The following is a 25,394-nucleotide window of genomic DNA, read 5'->3' on the forward strand; positions in this document are numbered from 1 at the left end:
AGATAAAGTACAGAAGTCACTTAACAAAAAATAAGTAAAACACGCTATTCAGAATCTATACCTCAAAGAGGCGGTATTGTGCCCTAGTTTTCCAGAACCTTTTACAAATTACTCTATGAAATTTAAAAAAATGTTTCTTTTGAAAAGGAAAAGGGTATTAAAAAATAAGTCAACTCCCAATGCTCGTAATAGAAGTAAACAAACATGAAATTTTGGATAAAATTAAAAGATAATCTGAAGAAAACAAAAACACTAAACTTGAAAAGGTATCTGCACCCCCATGTTCACCACATTATTTACATTAGCCAAGATACGGAAACAATCTAAGGGTCCACAGATGGATGAAGGCATAAAGAAAATGTGATATGTATGTATGTGTGTGCATGTTTATACACACACATAGGTCCATATACAGATACACACAGTGGATATTATTCAGCAATTAAAAAAAGGAAATCCTATCATTTGCAACAACATGGACGGACCTTGACGGCATTATGCAAAGTGAAATAAGTCAGAGAAAGACAAACACCATATAACCTCACTTATAGGTGGAATCTAAAAAAAAATAATAATAATTTAAAAAAACAAGCTCCTAGATACAGAGAAAAGAATGGTGGTTGCCAGAGGTGGAGGGGGTAGGAGAGGCAAAATGAGTGAAGTGGGTCAAAAGGTACAAACTTCCAGTAGGTAAGTCATGGGGATGTAATATACAGCATGGCAAAGATGGTTAATAATACCATACTGTACATCTGAAAGTGGCTAAGAGAATAGATCTTAAAAGTTCTCATCACAAGAAAGAAAACTATGTTGACAGATGTTAATTAGACTTAGATCTTTTACAATAAACACAAATATCAAAGCATTATGTTGTACAGCTGAAACTAATATAATGTTATATATCAATTATATCTCAATTAAAAATTCAGAGGATAATGATGAATTTGAATTAGGCAATAGATTAGATATATAACATAATCCAGTCTGTGATAGGTCTATGTAGACACAAGAAATAGCTTTCATGAAAATGTTTTAGTCCCTGGGTTCTCCCAACAGTGTTCTGCATATCAAGTGAGAAATTCAGCTTTAGTGGAAGGTTTAAAGGCAGTAGAGCAAGGATATGCAAATAACTCACTGGAAATAAGTTTATGAAGAAAGGTGGGAGCCTCCACAAACATTTCCATATTCACCTTGGATTTATTCCTACCAATGTCAAGAGTCTCCTATGTAAAATTCCTCTGAGGGAAGAGATTCACTGCCAAATGGTCTGGATATATTAGAAATCCAGATTAAAAAGAGGCCAACTTAACGGGTTTGTATTACAATTCTTTTATTCCTCAGTTAAGTACAAAGTTTACATATGGTTATTGTCTTATTTGGGGAAAAAAGACTATTTTTTTTCTGTAAATACCTTGGATTTTAATGGTGGTTTTTTTTTTCTGCCATTTTTTCTTATGTATTTGCAGCAAAATTTTTATACTACTATTGATCACCAAGAGTAACAGTTAAGACAACTTTATGCAAAAAGCAGGTGTGTGGGTATGTGTGTATTGATGTGATGGTAAAAGAAAACTGACAAATTACATTTAGAAATAAAATCTAACTTATACATTATTTATACATTTGGGAAACTTAGATAAGAACTGAACTTTCATTTACATTTTTGTTTTTCCCTCGGTGAAGAAGACCATAACAGAGAACTGTATTAAAATATTGCTCTACAGCACTAATTTTGAATGAACCAAGAAATATATAAACAAACATGCTTTTGCAAGTAAACAACTGATGCATAGTACTCTGGGTATCTATGGGTTTCTGGTCTGCCCATCCTGCTTTTAAATAGTCCTGGTAACAACACCCATGTCCTTGGCGAAATTTCCAGATTCGTGTGGTCCCCCCAACAATAGTAGTAACACCATCCCTGCCCCGCACCCCCAACAATGGGACAATCCAGGATTCTGCCCTGGGAAGAAGAAATCATCTTTCTGTTAAGATGGATTAAGCCAAGAGGAAACTAATCTGCTGCTTCCTACAGATTTCTTCCAGTAGCACAAAGGGAGTCAGAAATCAAACCCAACAGAGGGCAGCAAACCTCACAGAGTGCTGCTTGAGGTCCAGCTTCCCAGGGACATGACCTGATACTTTCTTTTTTGTTCTGAGTTGGAGTTGGAGTTATGTCATTAATTACCCATGAGAAACTCATGTTACTTACAACTTAATTGTATTCACTTATTAAATCCGGGCCCCTAGGAAAGCCTAGTGTGTAATAAAACAAAAATTCTTTCCAGAAAAGCTGGGGAATAGTTACTAATTAAATAAAAATCATTACATACAAATGGGAAATTTTTCGAGAACGGGAGAATATATTAAAAATAAGCAAACGTTTTTAGTGTTACAAAAGGTAGTTCAGAACTTAATATAAAATCACTACAATTATCAACATTTTATAGATCTCTAAAGATATGTGTAGTTACGTTTAAAAATCAATCCCCTCAGGACGCCTGGGTGGCTCAGTTTGTTAAGCGTCTGCCTTTGGCTCAGATCGTGATCCCAGGGTCCTGGGATTGAGCCCCATGTTGGGCTCCCTGCCCTGCGGGGAGCCTGCTTCTCCCTCTCCCACTCCCCCTGCTTGTGTTCCCTTTCTCACTGTGTCTCTCTCTGTCAAATAAATAAATAAAATCTTCATATGATCTCACTGATATGAGGAATTCTTAATCTCAGGAAACAAACTGAGGGTTGCTGGAGTGGTGGGGGGTGGGAGGGAGGGGGTGGCTGGATGATAGATATTGGGGAGGGTATGTGCTATGGTGAGCACCATGAATTGTGTAAGACTGATGAATCACAGACCTGTACCCCTGAAACAAATAATACATTATATGTTAAAAAAAGAAGAAGAAGAAAAAGATAGTAGGAAGGGTAAAATGAAGGGGGGCAAATCGGAGGGGGAGATGAACCATGAGAGACTATGGACTCTGAGAAACAAACTGAGGGTTCTAAAGGGGAGGGGGTGAGGGGATGGGTTAGCCTGGTGATGGGTATTAAAGAGGGCATGTATTGAATGGAGCACTGGGTGTTATACGCAAACAATGAATCATGGAACACTGCATCAAAAACTAATTATGCAATGTATAATGATTAACATAATAAAAAATATATAAATAAATAAAAGAGAAAAAATAAATACATTAAAAAAAAGGAAGTTATACTAAGAAGAAATATTGCAGCCTTCTGTCCCTTTATTATTAAAGAAGGAACTCACCAATCTTAGTAAAGGAAAAGAATACACGGTAAAATCTTACAAAAATAGAAAAAAATGAGCTGACAAAGGTGAAAGAAACTGATCAAGATAAAAATCACAGATTAAGGAAATAATAAAGTACAACAGCCATTAAAACACTCTAAAGGCTAATACTTCTTCAGAGAAGTGTCTTTTCATATCTTCTGCCCACTTTTTGACTTGATTATTTGTTTTTTGGGTGTTGAGTTTGAGAAGTTCTTTATAGATCTTGGATACCAGCCCTTTATCTGTAGTGTCATTTGCAAATATCTTCTCCCATTCTGTGGGTTGCCTCTTTGTTTTGTTGACTGTTTCCTTTGCTGTGCAGAAGCTTTTTATCTTGACGAAGTCCCAAAAATTCATTTTTGCTTTTGTTTCGCTAGCCTTTGGAGATGTATCTTGAAAGAAGTTGCTGTGGCCAATGTCAAAGAGGTTACTGCCTATGTTCTCCTCTAAGATTTTGATTCCTGTCTCACATTGAGGTCTTTCATCCATTTTGAGTTTATCTTTGTGTATGGTGTTAGAGAATGGTCGAGTTTCATTCTTCTGTATATAGCTGTCCAATTTTCCCAGCACCATTTATTGAAAAGACTGTCTTTTTTCCATTGCATGTTTTTTCCTGCTTTGTCGAAGATTATTTGACCATAGAGTTGAGGGTCCATATCTAGGTTCTCTATTCTGTTCCATTGGTCTGTATGTCTGTTTTTGTCCCAGTACCATGCTGTTTTGGTGATCACTGCTTTGTAATATAGCTTGAAATCGGGCAACGTGATGCCCCCAGCTTTGTTTTTCTTTTTCAACATCTCCTTGGCGATTCGGGGTCTTTTCTGATTCCATACAACTTTTAGGATTGTTTGTTCCAGCACTTTGAAAAATGTCATTGGAATTTTGATCGGGATGGCATTGAAGGTATAGATTGCTCTGGGTAGCATAGACATTTTAACAATGTTTATTCTTCTGATCCATGAGCATGGAATATTTTTCCATCTTTTTGTGTCTTCTTCAGTTTCTTTCATGAGTGTTCTGTAGTTCCTAGAGTATAGATCCTTTACCTCTTTGGTTAGGTTTATTCCGAGGTATCTTATGGGTTTTGGTGCTATTGTAAATGGAATCGTTTCTCTAATTTCTCTTTCTACAGTTGCTCTGTTAGTGTATAAGAAAGCAACTGATTTCTGTGCATTGATTTTGTATCCTGCCACATTACTGAATTGCTGGATGAGTTCTAGTAATTTGGGGGTGGAGTCTTTGGGCTTTCCACATAAAGTATCATGTCGTCTGCAAAAAGAGAGAGTTTGACTTCTTCTTTGCCAATTTGAATACCTTTTATTTCTTTTTGTTGTCTGATTGCTGTTGCTAGAACTTCTAGTAGTATGTTGAACAACAGTGGTGAGTGTGGGCACCCTTGACGTGTTCCTGATCTTAAGGGAAAGGCTCTCAGCTTTTTCCCATTGAGGATGATATTCACTGTGGGTTTTTCATAGATGGATTTTATGAACTTGAGGAATGTTCCCTCTATCCCTCTACTCTGGAGAGTTTTAATCAGGAAAGGATGTTGTATTTTGTCAAATGCTTTTTCTGCATCAATTGAGAGGACCATATGGTTCTTCTCCCTCCTCTTATTAATGTGTTCTATCACATTGATTGATTTTTGAATGTTGACCCACCCTTGCATCCCGGGGATAAATCCCACTTGGTCGTGGTGGATGATCCTTTTAATGTATTATTGGATCCTATTAGCTAGGATTTTGTTGAGGATTTGGAATCCATATTCATCAGGAATATCAATCTGAAATTCTCCTTTTTGAGGGGGTCTTTGCCTGGTTTGGGGATTAAGGTAATACTGGCCTCATAGAATGAGTTTCTGTTTCTATTTTTTGAAACAGCTTCAGTAGAATAGGTATTATTTCTTCTTTGAATGTTTGGTAGAATTCCCCAGGGAATAAGAAGACATACAAATGGCTAACAGACACATGAAAAAATGTTCATCATCATTAGCCATCAGGGAAATTCAAATCAAAACCACATCGAGATACCACCTTACACCAGTTAGAATGGCAAAAATGGACAGGGAAAGAAACAACAAATGTTGGAGAGGTTGTGGAGAAAGGGGAACCCTCTGACACTGTTGGTGGGAATGCAAGTTGGTATAGCCACTTTGGAAAACAGTGTGGAGGTTCCTCAAAAATTGAAAAATAGAGCTACCCTATGACCCAGCAATTGCACTCCTGGGTATTTACCCCAAAGACACAGATGTAGTGAAAAGAAGAGCCATATGCACCCCAATGTTCATAGCAGCAATGTCTGCAATAGCCAAACTGTGGAAAGAGCCGAGATGCCCTTCAACAGAAGAATGGATAAAGAAGATGTGGTCCATATATACAATGGAATATTACTCAGCCATCGGAAAGGATGAATACCCAACTTTTACATCAACATGGATGGGACTGGAGCAGATTATGCTAAGTGAAATAAGTCAAGCAGAGAAAGTCAATTATCATATGGTTTCACTTATTTGTGGAACATAAGGAATAGCATGGAGGACATTAGGAGAAGGAAGGAAAAATGAAGGGAGGGAAATCAGAGGGGGAGATGAACCATGAGAGACGATGGACTCTGAAAAACAAACTGAGGGTTCTAGAGGGGAGGCGGGTGGGAGGATGGGTTAGCCTGGTGATGGGTTTAAGGAGGGCACGTACTGCATGGAGCACTGGGTGTTATATGAAAACAATGGATTGTGGATCACCACATCAAAAACTAATGATGTATTGTATGGTGACTAACATAACATAATAAAATTTTTAAAAAATTAAAAAATAAAAATAAAAAAATAAAGGCTAATACTTTTAAAAGCTAAATAAAATAGAGAAACATCTTTTGAGTATGCTCACGGGGAAAAGAGCGTGTGTGTGTAAGTGATTAGAAAGGACAAAGGATAGAATTCAGAATAAATTAAGTATTTAAGAATATATTCAGGTATATGGCCACCAATTTGTTAACTCAGATGAAAGGAGTAATTCCCCAAAAAAGATAAAAGTTACTTAAAAACTGAACCAAATAGAAAGAGAAAGGTTGAATAATTTCCATAAGAGTTTGAAAGAAGGGTTTAAAAGTTATCATTTTTAAAAAGACCAGGAGCAGGTGGTTTCACCAATGAGTTCATCCTAATTTTTAAAAAGCAAGAATTTCAATATTATTTGAACTATTGCAGGCCACAGGAAAATATTAAAATCTCGCCCATTCATTTGGTGAAGTTAAGATTATCTTAGAACCCAAACCTGATAACAAAAGTATAAAAAATACATAAATTATAATTCAATGGCCTCAAAAATTTCAGCAATTTATCAAAAGGATAACATAAAATGATCAAGTGGAGTTCTTTCGAAGAATACAAGAATGGCTCACTATAGGACATGTATCATCATCAACAAATTGAGGGATAATCTAATTATGATAATGAATGACAAAAAAAGTATTTCATAAAAATTCAGTCATTCCTAATACGAACAGGTAATTTGGTTACCAAATAGAAGTATTTAAATACAACACTTAACAAAAACATTAATACACACATAAATAATTAATCCTTAGACTCCACTGATTAAATGTCTGAGATACTCTTAATATAGCTGAATGCTTAAATTATGGTGAAGTTTGGTGGTATGAATTGAGAAAGATGAATAGGTTTCAAACTTTCTACATATACATATCAAACGCACATACATGCATATACATATCTATGTACATGCATTCACACACACAAATACCATCAAATCCATATATAAAAATGTATGTGAATCCCCTCACAGAAAATATATACAACATACATAATTACATATTTGTGCTTATTCTATGTTAAAATACTCGTTTACCTGTTTGGGGAGTCGGAACAAGGAATTCTTATAGAAAATATCCTTAGCCTGGCTCCATGTACCATCAATGATGATGATTGTAGAAGGATAAATAGGAGAATCTAATATAAATTCTTCCAAATTAGCAGCTTCAGCCCCTGGATATAATATTAATGTATCAGACTTCCGACAAACAGTTGAAAGTTCAGGATCTCTAAAAATTTAAAAAGAAAACCATCATTAGCTTGTGAGGGAAAAAAAGTTTATTCTTAGCGTAGTTCCTTCAGAAATACACGTCAAAGCATTTTGGTACTGGAGATGTTAGAATGAATGAGACAGCCTCTGTCTGCAGGCAACAAAACGACCTTGAAGGGTTGAGCTAAAGAGTTAAGGCTAAAAGAGTCTACTCAAGACAATAAACGGCATCTTCTTCAAACTGATAAATGGCATCTACAAAAATTTACGTCAATATCATATTTTGCAATTTCCCTTGAGATTGGGATCAAGGTAAAAATGTCGGCTTTCAACACTCCTAATACACATTGTACTAAAGTTCCCAGTTATTGCAATAAAGCCAGAAAAAGAAATAAAAGGCATAAAGATCAAAAATGACCTTACTAGCAGATGATAATGCTACTTCCATAGAAAGTTCTAGGGAAGCTACAAAACAATTTCAGTAAGTACCAAATGAATTTAGAAAGATACAGGGATGATACACAAGACCCAACTGTTTTCTTATATACTAGAGGTAAAAAATTGAAGGTAAGTATTTTTAAATTCCATTTACAAAGAATACCAAAAGCAGTAGGTTTCTTAACCATTCCTCCATGGTTATGTCATGTACTCTATAAAAAGCTTAAATTAATATCATTCAATTGCCAGATTAATAATTAATAATATTAATTGGCTTTAGTTTAAAAATCCATCAGTGAATAAAAATTTACTGAAAAAGTACTATATTAGGCTCCAAAGGAAAAAACTGAACTACTTAATATAATAGATTCAAAATGTGATGAGCTATTTGAAAATGCATCAAGTTTCTCATCCACAAACACACTTGTGGAGGGACTAGATAGCCAAATGTCAGGAATGACCCAGATAGTTTAGATACTCAGCACTTTTGCAATGAAATAATCTGGATCCAAGCTGGCAGGTGGATCAAATTTGGATATATCTGTATCCACCTATGAATTATATAGAGACTACCATTCATTATAAAGAGAACCTATGTGAAAGAAATGCCACAATGTAAATGATATGGACACTCCCCACGTGAAGGGCTCTGGATCTCACGCACATTCCCAACGAAATGGCAAAATTCACAACAGCACCACCAAGCTCAGAGCAAATCTCATCTCCGAGGGCAAGGCAAAAGAAAACTGTGTATGAGAAAAGTGTTCCTAAACAATAGTTTCAGAGAAGGGAAAAAAATGATTTTATAAAGTTCTAACATGATATCATTTTCATAATTTGAAACTAAATAATAAAGGAACCTAAAATAACAAAGGAAGGGAAAAGTTTGGTCAATTCCCTGGGCTTGGAGCTATTACAAGCCTTACTTAGCATTTTCATAAGTGGACTGAAAAAGAAATCTCTGTATTTTCAAAAGAAATTAAATTTTGCATATAAAAATATACTTAACTGTGCGGGTAAGACAAAATTAGTGAAGGCTTTGTGAATGGGCAGGAAAGCAAAAAAATATGCTTCAAAAATAAGAAAAGACTTGTAGAAAAATTTAAATATACACATAGTATATAATATGTATTTATGATAATGGGTTATGTACTAGAGTATGAAATAAGATCCAAGAACATTATAGAACTGTCGGTGAAGTTACCAACTAATGAGCTGCTACCTATAAAAATACTGGGTCTCATCAAAAAGTGTATTTTAAGTATGACAGGAGAAGGCATTCTATCCTTTAAAAAAATGTGATGTGCCCATAACAAGAATACTAAATATAGTACTAGTCACCGTGCCTTAGGAAAGCCTTAATGAGCTAGAATTAGATAAATATGTGTTCATTTACATAAATGTATATCATATATAATTGTTAATTTAAAAAAAGAAAGAAGAAAAAACACAAATAAATCTAATACAAGTACTCCACCATCTTGAAGGCAGTTTTAACAAAAATGAAAGAGTAAGTACATGCCTTTTAGCTCAACATACATTCCTACAGAATTGAGATAATCCCTCTGTTTATTACATTTTGGCCTGTGTTTTCTGAGGGTGTTTTTGTTCATGTTTTGATTTATCCTGTATTATTTTGAAAAAGAAGGCAAAACAATTTTTTTTTTACCTCTTCCAATATACCACGTGCTGGGTCTTTAAAACACAGATGTTTTAAAGATCTGTGTAGGCAAGACTTATTCTCAATTGCCCTAAAAGGTAATTTACCTTTCTTCACTGAAGCGACGACCAATCTTGACTTTACACTTGTCCTGGGGGAGGCATGCTGTTAATAGGGGAACTGTCCGCAACACTTTGTTTTCCTTTAATTAAAAAATTAATTAAAACATAGGTTTTCGTTTAGACAAACACACATTTAAAACTTTCATGATGAACATCTGAATCATTACATGATATATAACTTTCATAAGACTTTTATTACAGACCACAGTTTAATAAAAAGAGCTATAGTTTTTCTGATTTATCAGTATTAAACATAAATGCACATTTTCATTCTACTTGAGTGTGTTTAGAGGTTTACTGATCAAATGAGAAGATAACGTTAACCCAAATAATGGTTAAGATTATGAAAAATGAAATCTGTATTAAACTAAATTGAATCATTTATTCTGACAAATTTTATTTCCGTAGTAATTACATTTTGTAGTACATCAACTTGAAGACAATTGCCTAAATCTTTATGTCCAGAAAAGAAGGAAGTGCTGAAAAAAACAAAGTCATGGGGCACATCAAAGTGACAGAGAAGCCAATCTTAAAGAGCTCCCCATGACCAAAATGGTACAATTTGAGTAACAAAGTAAGGAGCAAAGTATTTGGATTATGACCCAAAATACAAAATAAATAATTAGGAGAGAAGAGATAAATCTTCCTTATAGAAGAATTCCCAGTGGTAAACGTAAGTACTCAGTACTCCAGGAGGTGGAGCTTAATGTCTCCTACCCATCTGAATGTGGGCTGGATTTACGGCCTACTTCCAAACCATAATATGGAAAGGGAAAAATACAATAACCTTAGAGCAGAGAAATCTGGTGACCATTCCTGTAAACTCCATTAACTATCATCAGTGTTTTTTTCCAACATCCTAGCTTCCAACACTGAAAACCACCTTTCCTGTCACAACAATTCTATCCTTTTTCCTAGTATACCCAGCTGATTTGCTATTTTGCCGGAGCCTGCCTCTTCTCGGTTATTTTCGTCTACAGTGATCAGTCACTGTCTGGCTCTTCTCCACTGGCCCGACTGGAAATGTTAAGCCTGATCTAATAAGTGCCAGGAGCCCTCTCTAAGCAGTTCACCTACATAAAGACCCCCGTTACCTCTATTAGTTTATATAACATTGCTTATTATATATATCCTCAGAGCAAATAATGTGACCACTATAGCACATTAATACACACAGCATATTAATACACAAAAGAGTGATGTTTCATATGAATTTACTAAAGTAATGAAAAATAAGTTTATAATAATATTACATTATAAACTTATGTTTATAACAGAAACAAAAAGTATGGTAGTAACAGTATTCAACACACACACAAATACACCCTTTGGGGACATTTTTGTGTTAACCTCTTTTGTCCTAGGTCTCTGAAGTGTTGATTAAAATAATATGAAAAGGTAAATCTAGAAATGCCGAGAGTAGTTAAATTCATCTACCTAAAAGTTGGAAAACGAAATAGGAGAGTCAGAATTTGTTGGGATTTGTAACTACAAAGAACATGTAGCAAGCTGGAGCTGTGAGGAGCCTGAAACCAATCTGGAGCAGCTCCTACAACGAATGGGATGAGGAGAGGCGAAGTGAGAGGTTTAAGACATTTTCCAGTATGTCCTCCTGTTTTCTTCCCTCCTTACTATAGCTATGATACTATGACACATAGTACTTAAACTACTCTCCAAACTTCTACCAACATACGTATATATGTCAAATTAAATAATGCAGTGCCAAAAGATTTATAATGTTCCCAGAAACACTCCCCACTACCACTTCCCAAAGCCAATCACTTTAATTTTTTCAGCTATTTCTTCTAGTGGTTATCTCCGTATTTGTATAAAACGTGTGTCTTACTATTTCTTGATTTATCAATTTTAAATATTATTTACAAACTACCATTTATCATCATCATCATAGCTGACTCTAATGTACATAATTCTAAGTACATTATAGATAGATGGATAGAGAGATAGACGGATTCATTTACTGCTCACAATAAACCAGTAAAGCAGTGTATCTTTTATCATGTCCATTTTCCTAATGATGAAACTAAAGCACAGAGGGGTTAATTAATTTGCCCAGGGTTACAGTTAACAGAACTATTAAGGCTTTAAATTCAAGTAATCTGGCTCCAGAGCCCTTACTCTTAGCTAATGCACTATATAACCACAGCCTCTTATAATAAATGAGGATTTACCTTTCTTCCATCACTCCTTACCATCACATCTCTCATATTTTTAATTAAATCAATAAACAGTGCTTACATCACTATGGCTACATTAACACTGTTCACAAATAAAGGCCACACGGTTTCACAGAACATTTCTTCCTTATAGATATTTTTGTTACTTTTGAGATAACTGTTTTATTTTATTCTTAAGCTTTTGAGATAACTGTTTTATTTTTAAGTACTTTTTTAGATACTGATACCTACTCTTTAAAATGCTCCATCGTATCACCTCCATATCATCTACTCCACCAAATCATCTTTTCCCAAAGCTTCCTCCTAAAGCCTATCTAAATGGTCTTCAATCACTTTTTAGGGGGAGTCATCAAACTGGAATGCTCTATTACAGTTCTATATATATGCTCTATTCATTAAAGGAATAAAACTTTATTTTATATGGGTGCCTGGGTGGCTCAGTTGGTTAAGCGACTACCTTTGGCTCAGGTCATGATCCTGGAGTCCCTGGATCGAGTCCCGCATCGGGCTCCCTGCTCGGCAGGGAGTCTGCTTTGCCCTCTGACCCTATCCCCTCTCATGTGTTCTCTCTCATTCTCTCTCTCTCAAATAAATAAATAAAATCTTTAAAAAAAAAAAACTTTATTTTATACGTTCTTTTTATAAAACTGAAATACTGACAGTTACTTCTACTTCAACAAAAAACATTAAGAAATATAAGCTATGATCAAAATTAAAAAAGCAATGATTCTCTTAGTTCTTCACTCACAAAATTTCATTTTTTCTTCACACAAAATTGTTGATGTTCCAAATTTCTATACTATTCAATTACCATTTTTATGAAATAATACGGTTTTATGAAATAACAATTTTTATGTCTCTATAGCATATGACACGACACTATAATACATAAAAGAAACTTTTTTCCCAAAGACAAAGCATTTATCATCAATTTATTTTCAGAAATGTTAAAAAGCTGGAAGGCATGAGTATGTTCATCAGTGTGTTTCCTCTTACATACTAATAATATTCTATTTGAAATTATGAATTTTACAAAATCTTACCTCTGCTGGATGCTGAATTATGTACAAATGAGTAGAGATGTGCAGAGGATGCAATGGTAGAAATGGACACAAACATACTTTCTGAGGCCGGCTGAAGAGCAGGGAAAAAAAAAAAGAAAATCTGTAAATGTTTAAAATACAGTGATATATAACAATAACCTAAAACTTGAACATAATCCCTCTTCTTTATGTAAAGAGATTTGCTGAAGATGCATTCTTTTAAAATGAAACACCAAGAATGAATTTAATCAATTACACTTTAGAAATGAGAATTTGGAGCAATGCCTGGGTGGCTCAGTTGGTTAAGCATCTGCCTTCTGCTCAGGTCATGATCCCAGGGTCCTGGGATCGGGTCCCGAATCGGGCTCCCTGCTCATTAGGGAGCCTGCTTCTCCCTCTGCCTGCCGCTCCCCCTGCTTGTGCTCTCTCTCTCTCTCTCTCTGACAAGTAAATAAATAAAAAAAATATTTTTAAAAAAAGAAATGAGAATTTGGAAAAGGATTCAAGTAAATTCTGTACCATCTATATAGGTCAAAGTACCTCAAAAAATCCTGTCTTAGTTATCATTAGTGAAGAATAATCATAAGCCACCATCATGGTCTTTTTATTCATGAAGCAACACTTCTACTAACTGGCATTCCAAATCAAGAATAGATCCGATATCAAAGAGAAACCTGGCAACTCTTCTAAATCATCTGATATTGGAAGGAACAATATGATAAAATATAAGACTATAATTACCACCTAGAAGAGAGTTCTAATCAAACTTGCCAATCAATCAACACAAAGAGCTTACTATCGTAAAAAGAAACCCAAATGGGCCACCAGATTATATTTAGCTAAAACTGTATCCACAGAACGTCTGTCTTACCCATTTATTTTCCCTTTTGTTATTGTTCATTTTGTTTTTGTTGTACTTACTTTTTAGTGCTTTACTATTGTTTCAGTAACACTTATGACTCATTACAAAATTCAAATGGAGTAAAGTATATATTTCCATCTCAGTCCTCCAAACTAGGGGATTCTCTTCCCTAGGGGCAACCAATGACCAGTTCCTTGTGTGTCTTTCCAAATGTATTATAGAAATATACATGGATCTCCTACCATTAAATCCCATATTTGATATGTGTGTTTATAATATGAAATTCACCAAGCAGCCAGGTATCATGGGAGTAAATTTTCATGACAGATCACTGCTGCAGGCAGACATTACATGCTATTACAACAGTATACAAATGAATGCTAAATTAAAGGGAATTCCCAACAGCATACTGTTACTGCTACAAAACTGAATGCTATCAACTCCTTCCTCAGTTTAACTTATGTAGAGTTATAGCCTGAGGTAAGAAATGATTACATTAATAAAGCACAGAGTGTGAGGAAATTGGTTCAATTGTATCTACCACCTCATTCTGTAAGAAACTGTCAAACCTATGTTAAAAATATATATATTAAAAAAATGGATATCACCTTAAATGTCTGTAAATTGTATGACAGGCTATGAAAGAATGCAAAAAAAACCATCAACACCCCATAAAGGAAACATCCACATATCAGGAAAGTCAAAGAACTGCAAAATCCAGTCAAGTAAACAAGCTAAGTAGATACTGCAAATTTTTGTGGGCAGAAAACCACTAGGTAAAATGAACCCTGCAAATAACATCTTTAGTTCATCACACATATAGCGATTATAAAAGTCCTCAGTATGATACTTGAGATAGTGCAAAGAACTGCTCTGGATTTTGGTAGCTCTGGTTTTCATGTCTGACCAAAACTGCTATTCAAAAAAGGGAAAAAAAGAAAATCAGTTACCTGGAATCGTAGTTTCCTTCCTGGGAACACATCTTTGAACTTTAGGAAGATTTAGTATTAACCAGTTTGGAGAGTTCCACTTCCGGGATGACAGGGAAAGTGCTTCACAGACCCAGAGTCCAGTGAAATAAGCAAAGCTGACAAAAGCTATTTTAAAAAACAATCACTGAAAAATAGAGCTACCCTAGGGCACCTGGGTGGCTCAGTCATTAAGCGTCTGCCTTTGGCTCAGGTCATGATCCCAGGGTCCTGGGATCGAGTCCCACATCGGGTTCCCTGCTCTGCCGGAAGCCTGCTTCTCCCTCTCCCACTCCCCCTGCTTGTGTTCCTGCTCTCGCTATGTCTCTGTCAAAAAAAAAAAAAAAAAAAATAGAGCTACCCTAGGATCCAGCGATCACACTACTGGGTAGTTTCCCAAAGAATACAAGAACACCTACTTCATAGGGATACATGCACCCCTATTTTATAGCAGCATCATTTACAATAGCCAAATCATGAAAGCAGCCCAAATGTCCATGGACTGATGAATGGATAAAGAAGAGGTGGTATACATGCAGAAGAATGAAACTGGACCATTTCCTTACACCACACACAAAAATAGACTCCAAATGGTTGAAAGACCTCAATGTGAGACAGGAGTCCATCAAAATCCTAAAGGAGAACACAGGCAGCAACCTCTTTGACCTCAGCCGAAGCAACTTCTTCCTAGAAACATCGCCAAAGGCAAGGGAGGCAAGGGCAAAAATGAACTATTGGGACTTCATCAAGATAAAAAGCTTTTGCAAAGCAAAGGAAACAGTCAACAAAACCAAAAGACAACCAACAGAATGGGAGAAGATATTTGCAAATGACATATCAGATAAAGGGCTAGTATCCAAAATCTATAAAGAACTCATCAAACTCAACACCCAAAGAACAAAGAATCCAATCAAGAAATGGGCAGAAGACATGAAAAGACATTTTTCCAAAGAAGACATCCAAATGGCCAACAGACACATGAAAAAGTGCTCAGTATCGCTCGGCATCAGGGAAATCCAAATCAAAACCTCAATGAGATACCACCTCACACCTGTCAGAATGGCTAAAATTAACAAGTCAGGAAATGACAGATGTTGGCGGGGATGCGGAGAAAGGGGAACCCTCCTACACTGTTGGTGGGAATGCAAGCTGGTGCAGCCACTCTGGAAAACTGTATGGAGGTTCCTCAAAAAGTTGAAAATAGAGCTACCCTATGATCCAGCAATTGCACTACTGGGTATTTACCCCAAAGATACAAAAGTAGGGATCCGAAGGGGTACGTGCACCCCGATGTTTATAGCAGCAATGTCCACAATAGCCAAACTGTGGAAAGAGCCAAGATGTCCATCAACAGATGAATGGATAAAGAAGATCTGGTATATATATACAATGGAATATTATGCAGCCATCAAAAGGAACGAGATCTTGCCATTTGCAACGACGTGGATGGAACTGGAGGGTATTATGTTGAGTGAAATAAGTCAATCAGAGAAAGACAAGTATCATATGATCTCACTGATATGAGGAATTCTTAATCTCAGGAAACAAACTGAGGGTTGCTGGAGTGGGGGGTGGGGTGGGAAGGATGGGGTGACTGGGTGATAGACACTGGGGAGGGTATGTGCTCTGGTAAGCGCTGTGAATTTTGCAAGACTGTTGAATCTCAGATCTGTACCTCTGAAACAAATAATGCAATATATGTTAAGAAAAAAAAAAAAAAGAAGAAGAAGAAGAAGGTAGCGGGAGGGGAAGAATGAAGCGGGGGAAATCGGAGGGGTAGACGAACCATGAGAGACGATGGACTCTGAAAAACAAACAGGGTTCTAGAGGGGAGGGGGGTGGGAGGATGGGTTAGCCTGGTGGTGGGTACTGAGGAGGGCACGTTCTGCATGGAGCACTGGGTGTTATGCACAAACAATGAATCATGGAACACTTCATCTAAAACTAATGATGTAATGTATGGGGATTAACATAAGAATAAAAAAAAATTAAAAAAAATAAATAAATAAATAAATAAAAAGAAGAGGTGGTATATATACAATGGAATATTACTCAGCAGTAAAAAGAATGAAATCTTGCCATTTGCAACAACATGGATGGAGCTAGAGAGTATAATGCTAAACAAAATAAGTCAGACAGAGAAAGACAAATACCATATGATCTCACTATTATGTGGAATTTGAGAAACAAAACAAAAAGAGAGAGAGGCAAACCAAGAAACAGACTTAACTACAGAGGACAAACTGATGGTTGCCAGAGGGGAGGTGAGTGGGGGAATGGGGGAAATAGGTGATGGGGATTAAAGAGAGCACTTAGGATGAGCATGAATGAGCACCAAGTGATGTATGGAATTCTTGAATCACTGTATCATACACTTAAAAGTAATATAATACTGAATGTTAACTAACTAGAATGAAAATTAAAAGTTTAAAACAAACAAACAAAACCAATCACTGAAGAAAGTCTCTGGAAACTGCCCTAGGGGCATATTCAAAGGAAGAAACATTATTCAAGAAAATCTACTAAAAGTTGGTACTGGGACAGTTTGTGGCATCTGAGCCATAACCGATTTCCTACTTTGCCCCAGCTCAAGTTGACAAACTCCACTCCTGGTAGGTGAGCTCCATATCTGCTCTTAATCAAGGCATACCCTGTATGTCACAAAAAAGGCAGGCCACCAGCATTTCTCATCCCCTCCAACTCCAAGCAGAAGAGGCTACATTCCTGGTGAGGGCGACCAAGAGAGCAGAGGTGGCCTTCCTCCACACAGCCTCCACCTATAAAACAGAAGCTTGACCACCGTGCAGGAGGCTGGCTGGCGACGCTGGAGCTCCAAGAGCGGTCAACCTAGTTTGCTCACAGGACAAAAGTTCTACACCAGAAGCAACCCTGTGCCCAGAACAGTGGCTAGGAGAGTTTGCCCAAGAGAGGCAGACTGTAAGAAAAGAGAGCTCTGAAGCTCTTCCCAAAGGAACCAAATCCATTTGAAACAGAGTGTGAGCAAGTTCAAGCCTAAGGGTGCTCTCAAAGATAATGACTACCCCCGTTTTTAAAATATATATATATTTTTTATTTACTTATTTGACAGAGAGAGAGCATGCACAAGCAGGGGGAGCGGCAGGCAGAGGGAGAAGCAGGCTCCCCGCTGAGCAGGGAGCCCGATGCTGGGCTCCATCCCAGGACCCTGGGATCATAACCTGAGCCGAAAGCAGATGCTTAACCAACTGAGCCACCCAGGTGCCCGGATAATAACTCCTCTTAATGAAGACCAGCAAGCTATATGATAAACCAGCTAGATCATCAGAAAGAACCAAGAAGAGCACACCTGCCGTCAGAGCAAACCTCAGAGTGGCCTCAAAAACCACCCCTGGATCAGACTGTTGAGAAATTTACAGCCCGGGCACTGTATGAAAATGATAGGACAATCAGCTGGTAATTAGTGGAGCCTAACAAGCAGGATGTGATACCAAAAGAAGAAAGCAGCTTCAGAGAAAGATCTGGAAAAGTGAACTTCAAAGAGAATCCTGCTAAAACCTTTGTGAGAGTGGTGATGTTTGCACAACTCAGCTAATATAACGAAAACCTCTGACTTGTATACCTTAAAAGAATGAATGTCATGGTATGTGAATCATATCTTAATACAGCTGTTTTTAAAAATGTGAAATTGCAGTAGAAAAAGAATGTTCAACCTAATTAGCAGGAGAGAGGCGTTTTGTTACTATTGGCATTATCTGGAGGTGGCCTTCCTTCCCTACAATGTAAGCTGCAGGAGGGCGAAGACTTGGCCTTTTCACTTTTCACCCCAGCACCTAGCACAGTAAGCTATCAATAAATACTGAATACTTGAAGGAATACCTTTGCATTCCTTCTTGCCTCCACCTCGGGATGCCTTCCTCCTCCTACACAATTTCTTATCCTACCCCTTCATTTTCTAACATATCAAATATTGATCTCTCCTTCATTTCTTCTCTAATACTTAAGCAATTAGTTTGTATCATAAATGAAATTCAGAATCTCAGATCTCCCTTTGCTGTAATTTGTGATCATTCTGGTAAGCAGTAGTACATAAGAGGCAAAAATATTTACTAAAGAAAATATTAAAAAAAAAAAAACAGCATTTTATGTGTAAATACCATAACTATGATTTAAGCTAAAACTAATTGTTTTGGCTTCTACTTTGACAGGCTCATAAAATATCATTACCTATTTATTTTAAAGCATGTCCCCTTTATTAACCTAATTCTAATTCCAATTAGCTCAAACTAATAAAACTATAGCTCTTTAAAACACTTTGCATTCCAATTGATCAACTTTATGTTTAGCAAGTTACTTTATAATATAAATTTGTGCTTATTTGTTACTTTATTATTTTTTAAAGATTTTATTTATTTATTCATGAGAGACAGAGAGAGAGAGAGAGAGAAGCAGGCTCCCAAGGAGCAGGGAGCCCGATGCGGGACTCGATCCCAGGACCCTGGGATCATGACCTGAGCCGAAGGCAGACGCTTAACCATCTGAGCCACCCAGGCGCCCCTATTTGTTACTTTAATGGCAATTTTGCCCATAATTTCCTCCTCTGCCATGGTCTACACATACTGCACTGGTGCTTAGCTGTCCAAGGGTTAAACCATCTCTTACCAAACCACTGGATAAGTAGCAGAGTACCTGTTCTCCTTCTAAAACCTCTTCCAAAACACAAAGAAGTCTCCCTACAACCAAACTTAACTCCAGAAGGTTTAAATATTTCAAATTGATAATGGACTAAATAATTTATAAATTCAACAAATTTTTCTTCAAATATTTACTATACACCTAACTATGTGCCAGACATTAGGCACTTGGGATAATGAAACAGACAAAATCCCTGCCCTCATGGAGCTTATTTGTTCTGTCTGTGCCAGAAGGAATTTTTTAAAAGTTCCTTGCTTCCTATGAACTATTACAGTTGATAGGAAAATAGATACCAAATAACTACACATCAAAATTGACTATAATAGTAAACATTCATTTTGAAATAAAAATAAAGGGGTGCCTGGGCGCCAGGGTGGCTCAGTCAGTTAAGCATCTGCCTTGGGCTCAGGTCATGATCCCAGGGTCCTGGGATCGAGTCCCACATTGGGCTCCCTGCTCAGCGGGAAGCCTGCTTCTCCCTCTCCCTCTACCCCTCCCCAGCACTCATGCACTCTCTCTCACTCTCTCTCAAATAAATAAATAAATAAATAAATAAATCTTAAAAAAAAAAATCCAAAGGATGCCTGGCTGACTCAGTACAGCATGCAACTCTTAACCTCCGGGTTATGAGTTCAAGCCCCATATTGGGTAGAGAGATTACTTAAAAGGTAAAATCTTAAAAAATAAATAAATAAAATAAAAACCAAGCTACTTCTAGAATTTATGTAGATCTGAAGAATATTAATATCTGAAGAAATATCAACTGGTCAATTGGGTATAGGCTTAGGGAATAACTATTAAGATATGTCACTGACAAGGTCATTCATCATCTTGCTATGTGATCTTGAGCACATCACAGGTTTTCAGTGTCCTCCTTCATAAAACTGATAACACACCAAGTAGGTTCTGAAGAATAACTCCTGAATTGTAGGCAAAGGTTATAAAAATATAATCATAAATGCCTAGTAGTTTTCAGCTAATTTATAATAGAATGACCAAAATAGGAGTTGAGATTTTTCTCTCTTCTATCTTTGCAATGCTTTGTAAATGTAGAAGAGAGAAAAATTTACAATGCATTGCAAATGTATTATAAATACATTGGGATTTATTTTCTTTAAAATCTATACAACCCAATTAAGGTTAATTACAGTCTTAAAATATAAACGGAATTTCCAAATAATTTCCCTGAGGAAATGTTATGAAATAACCTTTTTCTTCTTTTCTCATTAAGGATGTAGGGATAAATATGTAGGTTTCCTGTCAGACTAAGATTGACTGGCTTCCTCGGTGAATGCTGTAATACAAGGGTAATCTGTCACTCTGGGCATGCTATCTCTGACAGGCTGTAGGCAAATAAAATTATATCTGACATAGAAGTAGAGATGCTAGGACTTACAAAAAACATCTTTCAAAAGCTTAATTAAATTCTTATATAATATTCACTGAAAGCTACTTTCTCATAGTACTGATTTTAATCAAGTAAATCTCACATAGGCAAACTTTAAAAATTAGTGAATAGATTTACAAGAATTACTATTTTTAAAGGATTTCTTTCATCCACCAAACAAAGGCAAATGTAGAACCCAGAAAAATACTGCACCTCAAATTTCCTAGTAGTCAACAAAATTTTTACAGTCCCAATGGAGTGAAAAAGCAAAGAACAAAGAGTCTCATAGCTTTTCAATAGATTGTTGAATAGATACACTGCATTACACATAAAAATGACAACAACTTTCTAATTTTAAAATAGGCTTTGAAAAACTAAATACCACAGTGCCCTCTACTGTCACTTTAAAGAAACTTAAATAAGCTATAAAATAATTTTTAAATTTCTTAAACCATATTCAATATAAGCAATGAAAGAAGAAACAGCTCTTCATGATTAATATATTATAATAAAATTGTTATATAATACAATGTTAAATAAATTTTCATGTCCTGGGCGCCTGGGTGGCTCAGTTGGTTGAGCGACTGCCTTCGGCTCAGGTCATGATCCTGGAGTCCCTGGATCGAGTCCTGCATCGGGTTCCCTGCTCGGCAGGGTGCCTGCTTCTCCCTCTGACCCTCCCCCCTCTCATGTGCTCTCTCTCTCTCATTCTCTCTGTCTCAAATAAATAAATAAAATCTTTAAAAAAAAAAAAATTTTCATGTCCTAAAGGGAATAAAAACAGGTAATATCTACCATGTCTGACTACTTCAAGTATATCTAACAATGATACTCTCGTATCTGCCAAGGTTGCTTTTATCACCACCTTGTTTTTTTTTTTTTCCTACTTTGTCAAACTTTATTTTTTTTTTAATTTTTTATTCTTATGTTAATCCCCATACATTACATCATTAGTTTTAGATGTAGTGTTCCATGATTCATTGTGCATAACACCCAGTGCTCCATGCAGAACGTGCCCTCCTCAATACCCATCACCAGGCTAACCCATCCTCCCAGCCCCCTCCCCTCTAGAACTCTGTTTTGTTTTTCAGAGTCCATCGTCTCTCATGGTTCGTCTACCCCTCCGATTTCCCCCCCTTCATTCTTCCCCTCCTGCTACCTTCTTATTCTTCTTCTTTTTTTTTTCTTAACATATATTGCATTATTTGTTTCAGAATCACCACCTTGTTTTATAACTTCTTCTGGGAGTACAGGAAGGCTAAGCTTAAAAAGAAAAAAAAAAATCACTGTTAGAAGAGAGAAAGTAATTCTCTTTAGATGAGACTTTCCAGACAGCTGTGCCCCAGAGGGCATGTCTACAGCAGTGATTCCCAAAGTGGATTAAGTAAAATGAACCAATGGGTCATTACCACTTCTACTTTGAATTAAGCATTACTAATATTTATTATATGGAATAACACTCCCTCCTTGGGCTGATATGTCATATGGTAATGTGTTAGGATATGTGATGTCCTGATAGAAAAAGAGGCATTCCATAACATGGAGTGTTAACATTGGCACAATGACACCCACAAAGAAACTGTATACACTCGTAAAGAATCTGTTGAAGAAGTTCTAATTACACAATCACAAACGAATAAGTTTATGGCAGAGCTGTTTCTTACCTATTCCTAGTTCAAATATTTCATCAGAGTTAAGAAATCAAATCTGATATGAAATAACATGATTTTTTTAATTAGGTTTTTCATTGTAATTCCACTATAGTTAACATACAGTGTTATCTTAGTTTTAGGTGTACAATATAGTGAGTCCACAATTCTACACATCACTCACTGTTCATTATGATAAATGTACTCTATAATCCCCTTCACCTATTTCACCCATCCCCCCCTCCCCCCACCGCCCGGTCTGGTAACCATCAGTTTGTTCTCTATAGCTAAGAGTCTGTTTCTTGGTTTGTCTCTCCTCTTTTTTCCCTTCGCTCATTTATTTTGTTTCTTAAATTCCACATATGAGTGAAATCATATGGTATTTGTCTTTCTCTGACTGACTTATTTCGCTTAGCATAATACTCTCTAGCTCTACCCATGTTGTTGCAAATGGCAAGATTTCATTCTTTTTTTTTTTTTTAAGATTTTATTTATTTATTTGACAGAGAGAGACACAGCGAGAAGGGAACACAAGCAGGGGAAGTGGGAGAGGGAGAAGCAGGCTTCCCGCCGAGCAGGGAGCCCAATAAGGGGCTCAATCCCAGGACCCTGGGATCATGACCTGAGCCGAAGGCAGACGCTTAACGACTGAGCCACCCAGGCGCCCCGGCAAGATTTCATTCTTATTATGGCTGAGTAATATCCCATGTATCTTCCTTATCCATTCATCTATTGATGGACAGTTGGGCTGCTTCCATAACTTGGCTATTGCAGATAATACCACAATAAACACAGGTATCTCTTCAAATTAGTGTTGTTGTATTTGGGGGGTAAATATCTAGTAGTACAATTACTGGATGGAAGGGTAGCTCTATTTTTAACGTTCTGAGGAACCTTCATACTGAGGGTTGCACCAGTTTGCCTTCCCACCAACAGTGTAAGAGAGTCCTTTTTCTCCACATCCTCACCTATACATGCCGTTTCTGGTGTTTTTTATTTTAGTCATTCTCACAGATAATGAGGTGATATATCTTCATAATTTTGATTTTTATTTCCCTGATGATAAGTGATGTTGAGCATGTTTTCATGGGTCTGTTGGCCATTTGGAGGTCTTCTTTGGAAAAATGTCTGTTCGTGTCTTCTGCCTATTTTTTAATTGGATTATTTGTTTAGGTATTGAGTTGTATCAGTTCTATATATTTTAGATACTAACCCTGTATCAGGTATGTCATTTGCAAATATTTATTCCCCTTCAATAGGTTGCCTTTTAGTTTTTTGTTGACTGTTTCCTTCACTGTGCAAGAGCTTTTTATTTTGATGTAGTCCCAACAGTTTTTCCTTTTATTTCCCTTGCCTCAGGAGACATATCTAGACAAATACTGCATTGGCTAATGTCAGAGAAATTACTGCCTGTGCTCTCCTGTAGGCTTTTTATGGTTTCAGGTCTCACATTTAGGTTTTTAACCCTTTTTGAGCTTATTTTTGTGTGTGGTATAAGAAAGTGGTCCAGTTTCATTCTTTTGCATGAAGCTGTCCAGTTTTCCCAACACCATTTGCTGAAGATACTTTTTTCTCAATATATATACTTCCTCCTTTGTTGAAGATTAATTGACCATATAATTGTTGATTTATTTCTAGGTTTTCTATTCTGTTCCATTAATCTATGTGTCTATTTCTGTGCCAGTCCCATACTGCTTTGATTACTACAGCTTTGTATTATATAACCTGAAGTCTGGAATTGTGATACCTCCATTTTTTTTTTTTTTAAGATTGCTTTACCTATTCAGGGTCTTTTGTGGTCCATACAAATTTTAGAATTGTTTGTTCTAGTTCTGTGAAAAATGCTGTTGGTATTTTGGATAGGGATTGCATTAAATCTGTACATTGCTTTGGGTAGCATAGACATTTTAACAAAATTTGTGCTTCAAATCCATGAGCATGGAATCCATTTCTTTGTGTTGTCTTCAATTTCTTTCATCAATGTTTGGTACAGTTGTAAATGGGATTGTTTTCTTAATTTCTCTTTTATTATTAGTGTATAGAAATGCAACATTTATGTACATTGATTTTGTATCATATGACTTTACTGAATTCATTTATTAGTTCTAGCAGTTTTTTGGTGAAGTCTTTAGGTATCATGTCATCTGCAAAGAGTGAAAGTTTTACTTTTTTTGGTGGAGTCTTTATAGTATCATGTCATCTGCAAAGAGTGAAAGTTTTACTTCTTCCTCACCAATGTGGATGCCTTTAATTTCTTTCTCTTATCTGATTGCTATGGCTCGGACTTCCAGTACTATGCTGAATAACAGTGGTGAAAATGGACATCTTTGCCCTGTTCCTGACCTTAGGGGAAAAGCTCTCAGTTTTTCCCCACTGTCTATGTTAGCTGTGGGTTTTCATATAAGGCCTTTGTTATGTTCAGTTATGTTCCTTCTAAACCTACTTTGCTGAGAGGTTTTATCATGAATGGATATTGTACTTTGTCACATGCTTTTTCTATATTTAATGAGATGATCATATGGTTTTTATCCTTCCTCTTATTGATGTACTGTATCACACTGATTGATTTGCAAATATTGAACCACACTTGCATCCTGGAAATATTTCCCACTTGATTGTACGTTCTTTTCAAAGAACCAGCTCCTGGTTTCATTGATCTGTTCTACTGTTTTTTTAGTTTACAACAGTAACTTTAAAAAACAGTATAAAGATTAGTTGAACTGTGGATTCACATCTTACTGTCTCTAACAATGAACTTCACCATACATATGTATTATGCCTCAAAATAATGGATAATGGCAGCATGATTCCATCACAGTAAGCAAAACATTTTTAAATGGTTTATTTCACGATTGCCTCTTCCTTTTTAAAATCTTTGTGTGTGTGGGGCGCCTGGGTGGCTCAGTTGGTTGAGCGACTGCCTTCGGCTCAGGTCGTGATCCTGGAGTCCCGGGATCGAGTCCCGCATCGGGCTCCCTGCTCGGCGAGGAGCCTGCTTCTGCCTCTGACCCTCCCCCCTCTCATGTGCTCTCTCTCTCTCATTCTCTCTGTCTCAAATAAATAAATAAAATCTTTAAAA

General features: G+C 36.5%; 1 protein-coding gene across 1 annotated transcript in view; it reads right to left on the bottom strand.

The window, feature by feature from the left end:
- The window catches only part of DTWD2 (DTW domain containing 2), a 105,036-nt gene that overhangs the window by 66,739 nt on the left and 12,903 nt on the right, over positions 1–25,394 (bottom strand). Inside the window, exons 2-4 of the mRNA XM_021701971.1 lie at positions 12,779–12,869; positions 9,526–9,620; positions 7,147–7,339 (exon numbers count right to left, since the gene is read on the bottom strand). Of these exons, the coding sequence (XP_021557646.1) occupies positions 7,147–7,339; positions 9,526–9,620; positions 12,779–12,869 (379 nt within the window). The remainder of the gene's footprint in view (positions 1–7,146; positions 7,340–9,525; positions 9,621–12,778; positions 12,870–25,394) is intronic.

This window comes from Neomonachus schauinslandi, chromosome 7 (assembly GCF_002201575.2).
Source record: "Neomonachus schauinslandi chromosome 7, ASM220157v2, whole genome shotgun sequence".
In the NCBI taxonomy this organism is placed as follows: domain Eukaryota; kingdom Metazoa; phylum Chordata; class Mammalia; order Carnivora; family Phocidae; genus Neomonachus; species Neomonachus schauinslandi.